Source organism: Mauremys reevesii, linkage group 3 (genome assembly GCF_016161935.1).
Source record: "Mauremys reevesii isolate NIE-2019 linkage group 3, ASM1616193v1, whole genome shotgun sequence".
Lineage (NCBI taxonomy): Eukaryota > Metazoa > Chordata > Testudines > Geoemydidae > Mauremys > Mauremys reevesii.
The window spans coordinates 110,408,999-110,424,822 of record NC_052625.1 but is presented as its reverse complement, the minus strand read 5'-3'; the positions used below and the strand labels follow the sequence as shown (position 1 = coordinate 110,424,822).

At 43.9% G+C, this 15,824-nt stretch overlaps 1 protein-coding gene across 8 annotated transcripts in view; it reads right to left on the bottom strand.

Annotated features, from left to right (window-relative positions):
• The window catches only part of LOC120400117 (MFS-type transporter SLC18B1-like), a 41,907-nt gene that overhangs the window by 18,097 nt on the left and 7,986 nt on the right, over positions 1 to 15,824 (bottom strand). For 7 of the 8 annotated variants that reach the window (XM_039528502.1, XM_039528500.1, XM_039528501.1 and 4 more), the window contains 4 exons: positions 15,716 to 15,789; positions 8,435 to 8,582; positions 5,600 to 5,756; positions 2,670 to 2,806 (listed from right to left, as the gene is read on the bottom strand). In XM_039528502.1, the coding sequence (XP_039384436.1) occupies positions 2,670 to 2,806; positions 5,600 to 5,756; positions 8,435 to 8,582; positions 15,716 to 15,789 (516 nt within the window). The remainder of the gene's footprint in view (positions 1 to 2,669; positions 2,807 to 5,599; positions 5,757 to 8,434; positions 8,583 to 15,715; positions 15,790 to 15,824) is intronic. The other variant, XM_039528507.1, reaches the window with a different exon arrangement.

The window sequence follows — 15,824 nt, the reverse complement described above, 5'->3', positions numbered from 1 at the left end:
ACAAATCGTCCCCAGAGGGCTCATCATCTATAGCCCTCTGACCACTACATACAACTTCAAATATGCTAAATAAAACTCTGCAAAAGGACTTCAGGAAAAACTGAAGAACCATCTCTTGCGCTTCAGATATTCCAGAAGGAACCTGACAGACAGCTATATACAAATAACCTGTTGATCACCATACCTACTTACACAGGTCCAGTAACTACCCCAGATACACCAAGAAATCTGTTATCTACAGCCAGGCCATCAGATACCACAGAATATGCTTTGAGGAGAAAGTCAGAGATACATACCTTAACACACCTAAAACCACCTTCACTAACTGTGGTTTAAACAAAGACTGGGAAATGGTGGGTCATTTACAATTTGAATTCTTTTTCCTATGTTAAGTTCTCTCTCACACCTTCTATGGGCCATCTTAATAATTATCAAAAAGTTTTTTTTTTTCCTGCTAACTCATAGCTCATCTCATTTTTTTAGACTCTGCCTGTTGGCATGCATATTTTTTTCTTCATCTTCTGTGTATGTATAATAATCTCCTGTCTGTGTGTGTATGCATCATGCCAAGAAGAAGAAGTAGCTAGCTCTCAAAAGCTCAAAAATAAATAAATTTGTTAGTCTTTACAAGTACACAAGTTTTTTTTTTTTAAATAAGGACAGTCCACCAGAGAAGTGGATCATATCACAGAACAGGCCTCTCTAATAGCCCGAGAGAACTTGCCCCATTACAGAAAAACAAAAGTTCTGATATATCCCCACTTGTCAGTTATCACCCCACACTGGAACCCTTATAGAGCATCATTAAACAATTACAACCCATGCTCAATGGGGACCACATCCTGAAAAAAAAATTTCCTGAACCCCCTCTTCTGGCCTTGAAACAACCTCCTCCCCCACAACCTCACTAAGGTCCTCATCAGAAGCAAGCTCCCTACAGACTAGGGAGCATCAACTCAAAATAGCACCAGACCCTGACAGAACAGAAGGAATATCTCCACTGCTATAATGATCAATACCCCACCACAACACACCTTTCAAGATCCAGGGGTTCTACACATGCCTATCACAATGTGTGGTTTACCTCATCCAGTGCACTCAATGCCCCAACAACCAGACAATCACTATGCTGTCAAATAAACTTGCACAGAAAAGTGATAACACAAAAACACCTTATCACATATGGGTGAACACTTTTCACAAAACCATCACTCCGTATCTGACCTCTCAGCCCTCTTCTTCAAAGGAAACCCGCACAACACCTTCAAAAGATGAGTCTGGAGCTTAAATTCATAATGCTGCTAGACACTGCAATCAAGGTCTTAATAAAGGACACTGGATGTATGGCTTATTACAACCATCTGTAACCCACTAACCCCACTTCTTTGTCCTATGACTACAGAGGTGTTAATGGGCCACTTCACCTTGAATGGTCCCTTACAATATGTATTAACTTCTTATGCTAAACAACCTGTTCCACTTTGTATTTAGCTAGGACACTCTGAATACCCTTCCCAGACCTTGAGAAGAGTTGTGTGTAATTCAAAAGCTTCTCTCTCTTCTCACCCCAACAAAAGTTGGTCCCATAAAAAAGATCTAACCCACTTTGTCTCTTTGATATAAAGAGGGATTCAGAACAGGGCATGGGAGGGAGAGGAAAGGAGTCTCACTGATGCAAAAAACAATAGAATGGAGAAGTTAGAATATTGTAGAGTAGGCTTTGTTCACTTGCCATTTGTCTTTCCCTAGTTTTATAGGCCAATGGCATCAACAATTCGCAATTCTAGATTTGAAGAGCTCAGTCAATTCAAATATTCCAAGATTGCAGCTATTTCAATTGAAACCTCAAAGTCTGTAAATACTCTTCTTACCCAATCACATGAACCCTCCTGCCATTCACACATGCATTATTTGTTCATACTTATCCAGAGTGGGTAAGAATCAGGAAAAAAAATGGCACTTGGCAAAGGTGCAATTAAGCTTGGTTTTCAAGTTCCCTGATGGGGAAACACAATGACAACAACATTAATACATACCTAATGATTTTGTTAGCATGCACTTTATTGCAGCATGTCATGCAAGCATACAAACAAGTGTCACTTATCCATCTTAATGGATAAGTGACAAGGCCAAGATAGTGTCTTCAGAACAGACTGTTGAAACAGTTTAAGTGTTTTGTGTTGTTACAAGCAGAGGTGGAGCCTAAACAGCTTAACCCCAAAATAAGATGCTTTTGCTTAGGACAATGTTCTGTCACACTATTATCCCACAGACAAAGCATTTACTCATTTTATCTGATAGACAGGGGTGCATGAAAGGGAGAGTTGCAGTCAGTTTCAATACCTTAGGGAAGGATCTTACGCAACTGGAAACCAAGGGGGGTGGGGTGGGGAGAACATATTAAAGAGAGCAAGGGATGGATTTTCATAGCTGTTGAGTACCCATAATTCCAAATGAAGTTAATAGGAGCTGCTAGTGCCCAGCACTGCGGAAAATCAAATTACTCTGAATGGCAAGTCAACAATACAGTATTAAGCTCAGCTAATGCCAATGACAAGCACATTTGATAAAATAGAATTTATTAGGACATTGATTTTAAAATATTTTGATTAAAGTACTCCATATTGCTGAATTCATTAACCCATCTGTTGCACAGTAAGATGACTCACCTTCTCTGAAACAAACAGTGACATAGTGGGCTCCAGAAAGCCTAAACACGCACTTAGTGAAAATCTAGTAAAACAGAGAAATACAACTTTTGGCAGGGTAACGAGCATCCAGAATGAATCCTTGGTAGCGAGTGCATCTGTTTTAAGAAAAGAAAATAAACTGTGTTCTTTTGGTAGCATGGATTGTGTTTAATTTGATATGCTCATAACCCACTCTCTTGCTTCCAAGATTCAGTATTCTCCCACAACCATCTTCAAAGCAGTGGGAATCTCAAACAAATTGAAGCAAAATTTACAATGTTACAGCTCATGGTTGGACATTGTTATGAGATCAGATTTTTTTTTTTAAAGCCTCGAAATTTGGAAGCTGGACAAATGAACAGAGGGAAAAAAAGGAAGAAAACAGAACTTAAATGTTCCTACTTAATGCTTTCATCTTAGATTTAAAGTAATTGGGCTATTGCCTATTAAGTGAATAGGCAAAAATATGAAATACTGCCATCTCTCTACAGTACACCATTTGCCATTACATAAGATCAAACTAGATAACCTAATAATTCATTCTGACCAGTAAACAGGGCCGGCTCTAGGTTTTTTGCCGCCCCAAGCAAAAAAAATTTTTGGCTGCCCCCAACCTCCTGCCACCCCCGCCCTGGGCTCCCCACCAGACATGACCTCCTCATTCACCACAGCAATCCCCATTTACACTTGCAGTGGGGATCAAACTGTTTCTCCTATTTTTATTTCACTTTAGTATAAATCGCACCCTCCCCCCCCATCCCCCGCAACCCCATCTTTAGTGCTCCAAATGCACATGGAAGGCATAGAGACTAACCCTCAAACCTTGTACCCGGAAAGGGATGGGGATCTAGTAAAGAGGGTTCAGGCAGGAGGAGCAGGTGTAGGGGTGCTGGGGGCTCAGAGGGGCAGGCACTGACAGCTGCTTCCCCAGCCCTGTGCAGGCAGAGCCAAGAGGACAGACACTGACCCCCAGGTGCCCGAGCCATGGGGGTCGCCTGGCGGGGCAGTATCTGCTGCCCCGCTCGGAGCTGGGCTCTGCCTCTCCCCACCTACGGCAGGCAGCACGGGGCTGAGGCGGGGGAGGTGAGCAGCGGGCTGGGTCCGGGGGCAGGAAGGGGTGGTGGCAGCTCGGGCTGCCCAGCCACTTGCCCTGTCAGCGCGCAAGCCGGGATCCGCGCCCCCTGCCCAGCCCGCTCGGGCGGGGAAATGCCGCGCTGCACCGCCCTGGGGAGACTCCGAGCAGAGCGGCCCCAGGACCCTCCCTGCATCCCGGGCCCCACTTCCCTCCCTCCCCGGGTCTTCACCCACACGCTGGACTGCAGTTCAGGCTGCCCTGCCGCTGGGGAGCCAGAGCATCATCCCCCGGAGCTGAGCCCCTCTCGCAGCCGCAGCTCCGGGGGGGGGATGATGCTCTGGCTCTCCAGCGGCAGGGCAGCCTGAACTGCAGTCCAGCCTGTGCAACTCAGGCTGCCGTGAGCACCATCTAGCGACAGAAGCCAGAACTGCAGTGTCAGTTCCTGCTCAGCCTGAAAGTCTCAGCTGACAGGGAACATATTGGTTCAGAGCTGGCTCCTGGCTTTTCGTGCCCCAAGCAAAAAAAAAAAAAAAAAAGGGGGGGGGTGGGGGAGGAGGCTGGAGCGCCGCCCCTTGGAAAGTGCCACCCCAAGCACATGCTTGGAACACTGGTGCCTAGAGCCGGCCTTGCCAGTAAAAGAAAATTAACACATTGTGCATCATAAAACCACATGTGGAAGTTCTCCCTTTTCATGGTATTCCTAGTTCAGACATGCACTACCAAAACAAAAAAGATTGATTTGGTTTGACAACTGACAATTAGCATATTCATGCAGTTACCCGATCAGGCTTCCTGCACCTTGGATATGCACTCTAGACAAGACACATTTCAAGTACCATTGTGATGTCTTTTCATTTTTAAGTTATGTTCCATTGCCCCGCTCCTGCACACACTTCAACATGTGCACAATTAGACTGCTACTCATATGCATCATCATCTACAAGATCAAAACCTAGGACTATTGTATAATGACTTCCACACTGCAGAATTCAAAGCTGCATAATTGAGTATTTATATCCAAGCTATAAACATCTTTTGAAGACAGACAAATGGTTAACCAGCATATCCCATGTAGTGGTAGCAAGCAGGATACATACTTATTATATATGTAGTGCTTCCTCTCCCGTGATTCTTTTTATATTTACCATCCCCTCACTTGTGGGCTTTCTATAAAGCTTCAAGTATTTAGCCATGCAGTTCTTATCCTCCAAAGTTATCACATCTGAACTGTTCCATTAGTTTTATCCTCCAGCAATCTGGTGATGACTACCTTCTAATATTAGGCTGTTCATATTATATCGACAGTTACTTTCTAGCTACCTTTTCCTCTCAAAAATGCATCAGAGTTCAAAAGTACTGCATGCAGCTGGATTCTTTCCCTTGTATTCCACACAATGCAAGAGATAATGAACACAATACATAGGAATCCATTTGTCCTTGGTACTGTAAGACTCCAACTAGCCTCAAAATGCTACTAAGCAAAGACAACTGATCATTTCCAGTCCCAAAGCTAAGAGACACATGTAGAAAAGTCTCACTGCAGTTCAATGCAACAGAGGAAGCTAGCATTTACAGGGATGGACAGAAGATATTTGGTTCATTCCAAGCCATGTGCATCCATGATTTTTAGGTATGTTCAACAAGGACCTGATCCTGCAACATTAAAGTCAGTTGCAATTTTGCCATAAGATTTCTGATGCCTGATCCAGCTCCAGAAATCTCATACAGATAGTTGCACACATGAAGAATTAAAATATTTTACTGGAATATGTATCTATCCATCCATCTCAAATTTGAAATATTAATCAAAGGAAGTAGAAGGAAAAGAGCCTACCGTATTTTGGTAAGAGGTACATGTTCAGAGGCACCAGGATCAGCACTATGCATCCTAGCACTATGAAAGGGACTTCATAGCCAAAGGACTGGAACAAAAAGCCACCTATAGGTGGGCCCAGCACCAGTCCAAGCCCTGTAAATGTTTCGAGACTACCCTAAAGAGGGGGAGAGAGAGAGAGAGAGAGAGAGAGAGAACAAACATTAATTTTTGGGTGCATCCAAATTCTTCAGCAAGTGTCTGGAGACAAATCACTTCCTATGAGAAGCATCCAGTGTGAGGAGGTTGGTTAGACAGAAGCGAGGCTGTGTCATTGATCAAGAGCTAGAACAAATCAGATCCATCAACAACCACTTTCACATGCAAGGACAGCAAAAGGAGTCTGGAAAGTTGTTTAGGTAAAAGCAATTTGATCCTCTTATTTCAGCACAGAGAGGACAGGACCAAGTATAGTTCTTATATTTTGGTATTAGCTACTCAAGTACTGCCTAACATAACTAGTTTCTGGGGCAAAACACCTCCATATACCCAGTACATCTGCAGAGAGGCCAGCAATGAAGTGACTACATTTCCCAAATACTAAGTTCTCCCCTTCAGGTTCTACTGTAATTTCGTAAGCATATTGCAGATCATCATCATCAAATTACTTCTTTGGGGCTTGGGTGAAAAATGCCTTAAGTTGAAGCACTTTTCTACCTATATACAATTGGTCAAGTTCAGCCCTGGTATCTATCTAATGAAGTCCATCAAGTCACAAAATGGGTATGCTTGACCCACTAAGTTTGGTTTCTTTTATCAGAGGCTACCTCAAAAAAAAAATAGGACGAAGGGGGCCTATGTGGACTTAGTCTCCTCTTACAATACTATTAGTCCCCATCAGGTAGTCAATAGGTGGACCACAGGCCAAATCCAGGGCCGGCTCCAGGGTTTTTGCTGCCCCAAGCGGTTGCGGGGGGGGGGGGGGTGAAGCCGCGATCGGCAGCAGCTCCACCGCGCCGCTTTCTTCTTTGGCAGCAATTCGGCAGCAGGTCCTTCCCTCCGAGAGGGACTGAGGGACCCGCTGCCGAAGAGCCTGACTTGCTGCCCCTTCCCCTTGGCCCCCTGAAGCACCTGCTTGCCAAGTTGGTGCCTGGAGCCGGCCCTGGCGAAACCCAGACCATCAGATGCTTTTGAATGGAGCCCAATAATCTATTTCTCATATTTTTATTTATTTTCTTCTCTGGAGTCTGGACCGTGACTATACCTTGACCAAAATAACTGGACTTTGACAAAAATAATTGACTACCCTTCAGTTACATCATTGGATCAACCTATACTTAGACTAAGAAGATTTCCTAAAAAACAAAAAAAAAAACAAAAGTAGTTAGCCATAATATCCACTGGGAAGTAATAGAACAGTGACAAGAAAGCTCACATAAGGGCATGTCTACACTAGAAAGATGTACTGCTTGCACTATAGGGGTAGTGCTTTCACCAGCATCATTATTCCTATGCAGGAAGGAGAAAAACTACACTGATAGAAATCACATTTACACTGTATAACTGTCTACATAAGGCTTTTGCCAGTATAACTATTTTGGTTTAAAAGGCCACCCATAATTAAAATATGGGCAAAAAACTTAAGTGTACATCAGACTTGGGTGTCTACTTGGTTTCCTTGGAGTTAATTTGCTTTGGGAAGGGGTGTGGGGGGGACAGGGCAGTTTGTTTTTTTTATGTCACAATGCTGGAGTGGTCTACTTCTGAGATTTTTGCTGTGTTAACAGCAAACTATGACTCTAGTTATTTTCACAGGATTTCAGAGATAACACTGAAGGGCAGACATCTCTCTCATGGAGAAACAAGACTGACAGGTGACAGAGGCCTCAGTTCAGCAAGTCCACCTTTATGAACTGGAGCCTTGTATAAAGCGATGGAGGGTTTAAGATTTAAAGTAAACTTTTATTTAGTTCTCCCACACGCACTCCACCCCCCGCTCCCTCCAAAAATGATTACTTCTATCTAAATTTAACAGCAGCACCATTCCTACTCCAAGTCTCCAGCCATATCCACTTCTTAGATCCCTCCTCCCATTGCTACTGGCTTGCTGTTTTATAAGCAAGGGCACAGCATTAGTATCATGCAAAGTTGGGTCAGCACGCCCTCCCTTGTGTCTACTCCTAGTGAAGCCATCACCAATGCAGCTGGACACAACAGCATAGGGCACTTTGCAACAGTCCCCACTAGAATGGAGGAACCTTAGAATAAAAAAATCCCAAATGTAATGGTTTAACTCCTCACTGAAGCACCTGGTTAAAGCAGATTGATCCTTAAGCAGAAAGCTGTATGATAAGCCAAGACATTTCCCTTTGTTGTGTTATGTCATAAGGAATTCAGTTTTCACGAAGACTAGATTAAATGGAAAGCATTTTAAAATGCTTTCCTACCCATGTTTCAAACAAGGCTGGTAAACTGATCACAACAAGAATATAATTTAAAAAAAAATCCCTCCTCTCCTAATCCTCAGAAAGACATCAAGGTTTTTATTATTTTAAAAACACTCCTGTATATGTTACTGAATGAGCTCAGTTTTACTTCTTTATTCCTTCCATTGTTCCAGGACCTGCATAACTTTTGTTGCACCTGAATCATGTTTATTCATCCAGGCATATATAGTTTTTAATTCAAATTAGAGATTTTTTTGTCAGGCTTTTTAAATTGGAGGAGCTTATATTAGACACCTGACATGAGCTGTAGGGTTACAGTGGCTGTCTGGTACGCAAAATGCATAAAGATGAGAGTAATTAAAAACACTTATTCTTGACATTTGGCTATAATGTATAGTTCTGTACATACCATTACTGTAGCTATATTATTGGGGAAAGCCTTTGCAAGAATAGAAAATGAAGCTGTCACTGCTGCAGCAAAGCCTGTGGCATCCATCACTCTAACCAGAAAACACAAACCAATGAATACTGATCCATCAGGTGCTCTATCCAACATACTGAAAGAACAAGGAAACAAAACAAAATGAAACAAGCCAAACCGATAATAGTTTTAAACAATATGCTCGAGTGGTCAAAGCACAGGGCAAGTCACTTGCCCTTTGTCAAATGGGTAATAAAACTCTTACCTACCTATCACATAAAGAAAGTTTGAAAAGTTTAGACACCTATCAGCCAATGCAGGCTCTCCCCCCTCCATCAGAGTCCAGGGATAGGGTCCTGATGAGAAGCTCAGTTCCACTTTGACTCTCAGGTGCTGTGGAAGGTGCTGTCCCAGGACCTGCTTGGGTGCTCCAGCTTTTGCATGTATTAGAGATACTGGAGCTTCTAATATATCAAAGCTATGTCTATAGTGCATTGTAAATCCATGCTAAGACTCAGGTTTGAGCCCAGACCTCCCTTAGCATCCACACACAAATATTCTGACTTGGACTCTCAGACCCAGCTCCTAGGACATGGGTGAAAAAGGGTGTGGGGGGGAGGGGAGGGTCTGAGCCTGAGTCCTTCGGAGATTCAGGTTCCAACTGTCTTTTTGCAGGGTGGATGCAGCTCAACCCTGGCTTCCCAGGGTCATGGCTGGACAGCTTGTCAACATTGTCCCCCAGTCCTCTGGGCCAGTGTTTCTTGGCCCTTTTAGCTCAGAACTACCTACTTGATTCCCAGAAACTGGAAGCAACCCTTCCTTCCCATGCTGGCCTCTGAACTGGGAACACAGTTAACCATCTCCTGTGTTAGCACACTTGCTGTAGGATGACTTCTTGTGGCTGGCCATGGGTACTAGCCAGCCTCGGAAAATTAACCGGAATCTGGCTGATCTCTAATGCAAGACAAGCAAGCTATCTGACTTCAGCAAAAGTACCAGAAATGACCATGTGTACCAGGAAAGGTTGGAGAAGCTTACAGCATTGGGGATCCACCACTCAGCTGATCAATGCTCAGAGTGAACAAAGTGACTCTAGTATCAGAGGGGTAGCCGTGTTAGTCTGGATCTGTAAAAGCAACAAAGAATCCTGTGGCACCTTATAGACTAACAGACGTTTTGCAGCATGAGCTTTCGTGGGTGAATACCCACTTCTTCGGATGCAAGATGCTTTCACCCACGAAAGCTCATGCTGCAAAACGTCTGTTAGTCTATAAGGTGCCACAGGATTCTTTGTTGCTTTTAAAGTGACTCTAGACCAACTACTGCAAAGTCAGGGATAAACAACCACACCTCTGGGAACTCTCTGCCTCTTCTCTGAGGAATTTGATGGGGTAATGGGAACTGAACATCTCACTGAGTCTATGGTGGTGCGTGACAATGTGCTGAGCAGGGATTGCACCCTTGTAAGCCCTGAGTCACAGGCAACACAGAGCAAAACCAGCCGCCATCAGATCAAGCACAGGAAGGATTTTGCTACTCATGCCAGTCCCTGAGGAGGTTCTGCATAGTGAGCTGCTACAGCACATCCTGAGTCCATGCTGAGAGGAGCTGTTTGAAGATGCCCCAGGGAGCAGCCCGCAGCAGAACTGGAAGCATCAGAACCTAGTAAACATGGTGGCAGAACATTTTTGTTAATATAGGGAAGAGTCAATTTTGGCTTATGCCCCAATGAAATCATCACCAGGGATAGCAGCACGTATCCGCTAAAGGTGGAACACATGCCAGGACCCTAATGTTACCTCCACCCCCAGCCACCATATGGAATTCAAAATGGATTCCGGGAAGTGAAAACAAAGTTAAGCAGTTCTGATGAAATTTTTACTAAATATACACACACACACACACACACACACACACACACACACACACACACACACACACACACACACACACACACACACACACACACACACACACACACACACACACACACACACACACACACACACACACACACACACCTTGTCCCAAAGATGCATTGTGGAGATAAAGAGCCTTTTACTAATAGTACACAATGCCATACAAATCAGCACCACTGGACCATGCCAAGCTGCCTGTCCAATTACTCTAAACTATAATGGAGATATGGTGGGGGGGGGAGGGACGAGAGAACATAACTGTCCAAAATGCACCTGGGTTATATTTACTCCAGGAGTCCTGTATTACAAGTCCAAAAAGATGTTGGCGGGGAGGGGGGGGAAGAAGTGCTTTTCAATCCCTTTTACTGAGCTATTATCTGAATATGGGGAGAGGGGTAAAAAGTTATTTAGGCTATGGACATCTATGTGGAGTCCAGGCGTGTGTGCGTGCGATACAAGGAATCCAAATTGACCTGGGGTGTCTGTATGTAACCATGGGGGCTGTATTGTAAGCCTAAGCTGCACTGGGGTCATTGCCTGACTGCAGGGAGCTTTCAGGGAGGCTTCACTAGATCTGCAAGTGAACTCTGGATCCTGTTGATTTCCCCACACATTTTCCATACAGTCCCAGTTATTAATGACTGCAAACTTTTCCTGGAGCATAAACTCCAAACAGGTGATCACATTTCAGTGCAGGGCATGCTTATTAGGGCCTCCTCTGTAGGTCACTAACCCCTTCCACTCATAGATGTGTAATGCCTGACCAACAAGTCTAAAAGGATTATGAAACCATGGCAAGCGGTCCCCCTTCTTCCACCATAACTGAAAAAATGGACTGGAATTTTAGAAATAATTTGAATTGATTTGTAAATCAGACCTTATCCTAACATGATTGCTTTCTGCTCAATTCCCAACAGTGTCAGAAAACCAACTTCTTTTTCCTCAGAATAAAACCCAAAGTACCATTTTTGACCTTGACTTTCACTACAGATGAAGTCAAACTTTTTGAAATACTCAGACAATATGTTCTTTCATTTGTCTTGCCAACCCTTTCACCTCTGCAGGGCAGTCAGTCACGCAGGACCCTTTGGGGGTCAGGGAGGGAGGGCCGTATGCTGCTACAGCAGTCAAGGAGGAAGCAGGCAAGAAGAATTAATGGTGGACATCCTGGATAAAACTGATATTGCTGCTCATGACTAATGGGAGGAAGATGTATGGTAGATTGACAGACCAAGAGAGGCTGCAGCACATTAGGGGAGATTGGCAGCATCATTTCTGGAGCCCAAGCAACACTTGAGGGAGAAAATTCAAGTACAGCAGAAAGGTTAGGGAAGCTGCTTGTGCTCAGGGAAGTGAGACTGAAGGTTCCAGCCCCACTTACCTCTGTACCTCCTGCTCCAGTCCCACCCCCTGAGCCCCACCACATTCTGTGATCGGGTAATACATGCCCCCAAGGCATGAACACTAATTGGAATGGACACATGTATCCCATTCATTCTTCCAGTCCTGTGTAGCAGCAGCCAGTACATACATGATGCACTAGAAAAGCCAAAGAACTGGGGAAGGAGGTACTCAGAATTGGTGAAACAGAGCTGGAGTGTTTTCTTCTTGGAGTGTACAGGATGAGTCAATTAGCTACCCACCTGTCTCAGTGAGAGAGACAGACTTAGGGAGCTGGCACCAGTTTAGCACCACTGTCTTGCCAGTCTGTTAGCCACCCAAACAATCAATCTCCTGAGAAGCTCTGCCAGCCTTTCCCTTGACCCTGCAGGTTAACACTCTAATCCCCATGCTCCCTTCAAGAATAGAGTATTCCCTGTAATATCCAGACCCTGTCACTGGGCACTCACAGAAATTATCAAGTTGGCTGTCTCCAAAGAAAGCATACTCACCAGCCTGTTTTATATTTAGTAAAGTGTGAATCCTGAACTGAAAAAAGCACTAAGATGAATTTATAATAAACTCAAGAATAAGCTTATTGATTAAGGACAGATTTAAGTGAAACTGGTTAAGATGGTGAAAGGGGAATTGGTTACAAATAAAACAGAAGTATAAACACTTTCAGAGATGAATAAACTTTTAACAGGTGGAAAGCTTTACCTATGCTAAGTTTCTTGCCTACAGCAACCTCTCAGCAACACTAGCCCCAGGGCCAGGATCCAATTTCCATGGCTGCAAAAAGAACTGTCCATTTTGCTCCCTCAGTTATGGGCAAAATGTTTTCGCGTTATGTTTCCCCAGAACTCATTTGTGTCTGGGATCAAAACAAGACAACCTCCCTTGCTTTAAGTCTCCAACATCTTCTCACGCTGATTACTCATCTCCCCACACACCTGGCTTTTCCTGGTGACTTGCATGCGGATGTAGTTCCCATTGTGTTTTGGCTTTCATGTAGGCACACTGGTAAGTCAATATTCCTTTGTCTGAGAGAAACTAGTTTATTAACCCTGCCTAGTAACATTTTCAACATAATGGTTACATATTTTAAACATTTTTAGTACATACATACAACTTCTTGAGAAAAATACCTGCAGATGCATCTCACAGTGCTTAGAATGACCAGTACGGTATAAGCTGTTATTTGACATCTCACACAATCTTCTTTAAAAGACAAATACTATGACAGCAACCTGTTAGGTGTAGTGACTTGGACAGGTCAGATAAGAGTCACTGACACAAAGCAGTCAGCCACTAATGAGTCTATGTCACAATTGTTCACTTTTTTGGCAGTGATTTAATGAGCACCATTCACTTTTTTTGCAATTCTCCCCACCACCCCCCGTATTAGGAGTTTGATGGTAGCTGGGCTGGCTTGTAGTTTTTAATATTTTCAGTTTTTATTAAAACCATGTCTAGAATTAAAGTGTTTTGTTTGCACAAAGATGTCATGACAGCTGTTTATTACCTTTACTAAAGCTGACTACATAACAGCAATCCAAAAACAGTGGGCTGAAGTACATGCCCATTTTACAGTAAAGATTTTAAAAAAAAAAAAAAAGCATAGAAAAGACCATATATTCCATTGCATCCATACATTTAAATTCATTAAGAATCCCCCAGAGGTAATGGAAGTGTGAATGGGATCCATCCCACCACAGATGATATTTCACATTACTATAAGCATATATTCACACTTACTATTCCCCCTCATCCATGGGGCGAGGCAAGCCCACATTGTGGCTCCACAAAGCATCCCTGATTTCCATGGCACACGTGGATCCTGATTCCATTATAATAGGTGTACTGGTCTAGCAATCCATTAAAAGCCTGAGTGCACACCTGAAGAAATGGCTTCACTTTGTGAAGAGCACAGCAAGCCACAATAATGGACAGCATAACTCTAGCATCCAAATGATCCAGTAAACAGCTATAGCAGGATTTCAAACCACCATTCTACAGCTACGGAAGGTGTAATTAACCTTCTTTTGCAAGGCCTTCTGAGATCACGGTACTGTTTCAGAAGCCATAAGGGGTACATGGAGTTCCCTAGAACAGGGAGGACAGTTACTCTATTTATTACCATCTCATTTGGTGGGAATAGTCCCAGCCTGTCCATGAAGGTAAAGTCCTATTCTGCAGAAAACCTTGGCACCATGCACTTTGCTGGAACAGCCCATGTTGGCATCCATGATTTAGCCTCTGTGGTCAACCAGGGCCTCCATGATCAAGTTGTATCACTTGTAGTTCATGCACTCATGTACTCCTTGAGGAGATCAAACTAAGGACACGAGTCCCATCCATGCCCCAGTGCAGTTTGGAAAGCCCATTCTCTCAAAATTATTTCAGGGACTTTGTTTATGCCCACTAACCTTTGGGTAAATCTCAGTTCCAATTGCCACACAAACATCCACCAGCACAACTCCTACCATTGACTTGCCAACTGGTTAGCCATGGATGTGTAGCAGTCAGGGATAGAGCTTCTTTCAGATGGCTATAGCAACCTTGCTCTGGACCAGCTTGGCTCCCTCACATGTGTCCTGATGCTGGAGTGTCAGGGCAAGCTGCTGACAAAGCTCCAGAAACACCTGCTTCTTCATGTGAAAGTTCTGGAGCCACTGCTGGCATCCCAGGTCCATGTGATCTGATCCCATTAGTCCGTTCTCATGGCCCTGATCCAGAAGCACCAGTCAACATATGGGGGAAATCTGCAGCTATAGCAAGAATCATTAAGAGCACCCACCAGCTGGAGTCTGCTACATCTGTATTCCTCTCTGAGAGGTGTCTCCAGTAGGGACCATCCCCCCCTCCCCCCCAAAACACTGTCGAAATATCTACCAGCATCTCATGAGCACTCTCTCATTTCCTGAAATGGGAGGGAAAGTGCAAGCTCTTCCAATGGTGCTTCACCCATGTTTGTGACTCTGGTTCTTGGGAGTGTGTAGACCCAAAGATGGCTCAGCTGGATGTGTTGGCAGGTTGAGACAATTTCCAGTCAAGTGCCATAGACTGGACAGTCAAGTTTTCCCACAATACACAGTGAAACAAGGCCTAGAATGGCTACAGCTAGAGGATGCACTAGGATGCCCGGAATATGTCCCAAGAATAATGTTTGACTGGGGTCAGTATAGCACAGTATGGATGTGTCAGCATGATTGCAAGACCCAGGTCCAGAAATTGTAAGCCCTGGTTCATGATGCAGTGTGGATGCAAAAGATACTGAGTCTGCAGTCTCAGATCCTACAGACCCAGGCTGACAATGCAGTCCAGACATACCCCTAGTGCTTGAACTGGAAAAGGAGAGTGAAAATCTCTAGCCCTTCTCCAACTCCTCCACCCCCTTTGGGGGCAGAGGGCCAGCACAGCATCCTTCTCCCCTGTGAAAAACTCCAGGGCCTTCCTCAGTTGCTCCTCATTGTTTTGCCAAGCAGCATCCCCACAAAGCTGAACTTGATTTCACTATTTCACAGCATTGTGAAATAGACACTTTTTAAAAATAAAGCCTACATAATCAGAAATTAGTGCCTTAGACCTTACAATTGCCAGACAAAGTTTCCAATTTCCAAACGGATTTAAAATAATTAAAAGTCCCATTTTATGAGCTAGATTTTGTATGTACTTATTACCATACTTGAGGTTTTTCCAATAGCCATAAATGCAATTTGCTAATTAGTATCTTCCAGCCAAGGGTCTCAGAGTGCTAAACAAACCTTACAGCCCCCGGAGTTAGGCAAGTATTAGTCTCACTTTACAGAGGAGGAAAACTAAGACAGAGAGGTTAAGTCATTGGCCCAGTGTCAGAAACAGAGCTGAGGTCTTTTGACTCCTAGCCCTGAGTCAAAAAACAAACACCCCCCCCCCAAAAAAAACACACAATGCAAATTTCACACTAGAAACAAGAAAACACACTCACCCAAACAGAATTGTAACACATCCTGAGACAAACATCCCAGCCACAAACGTGAATTTGGCTCCAATTTGTACAAGCTGCAATTGGTCAAGAATAAATGTTACATTTTAAT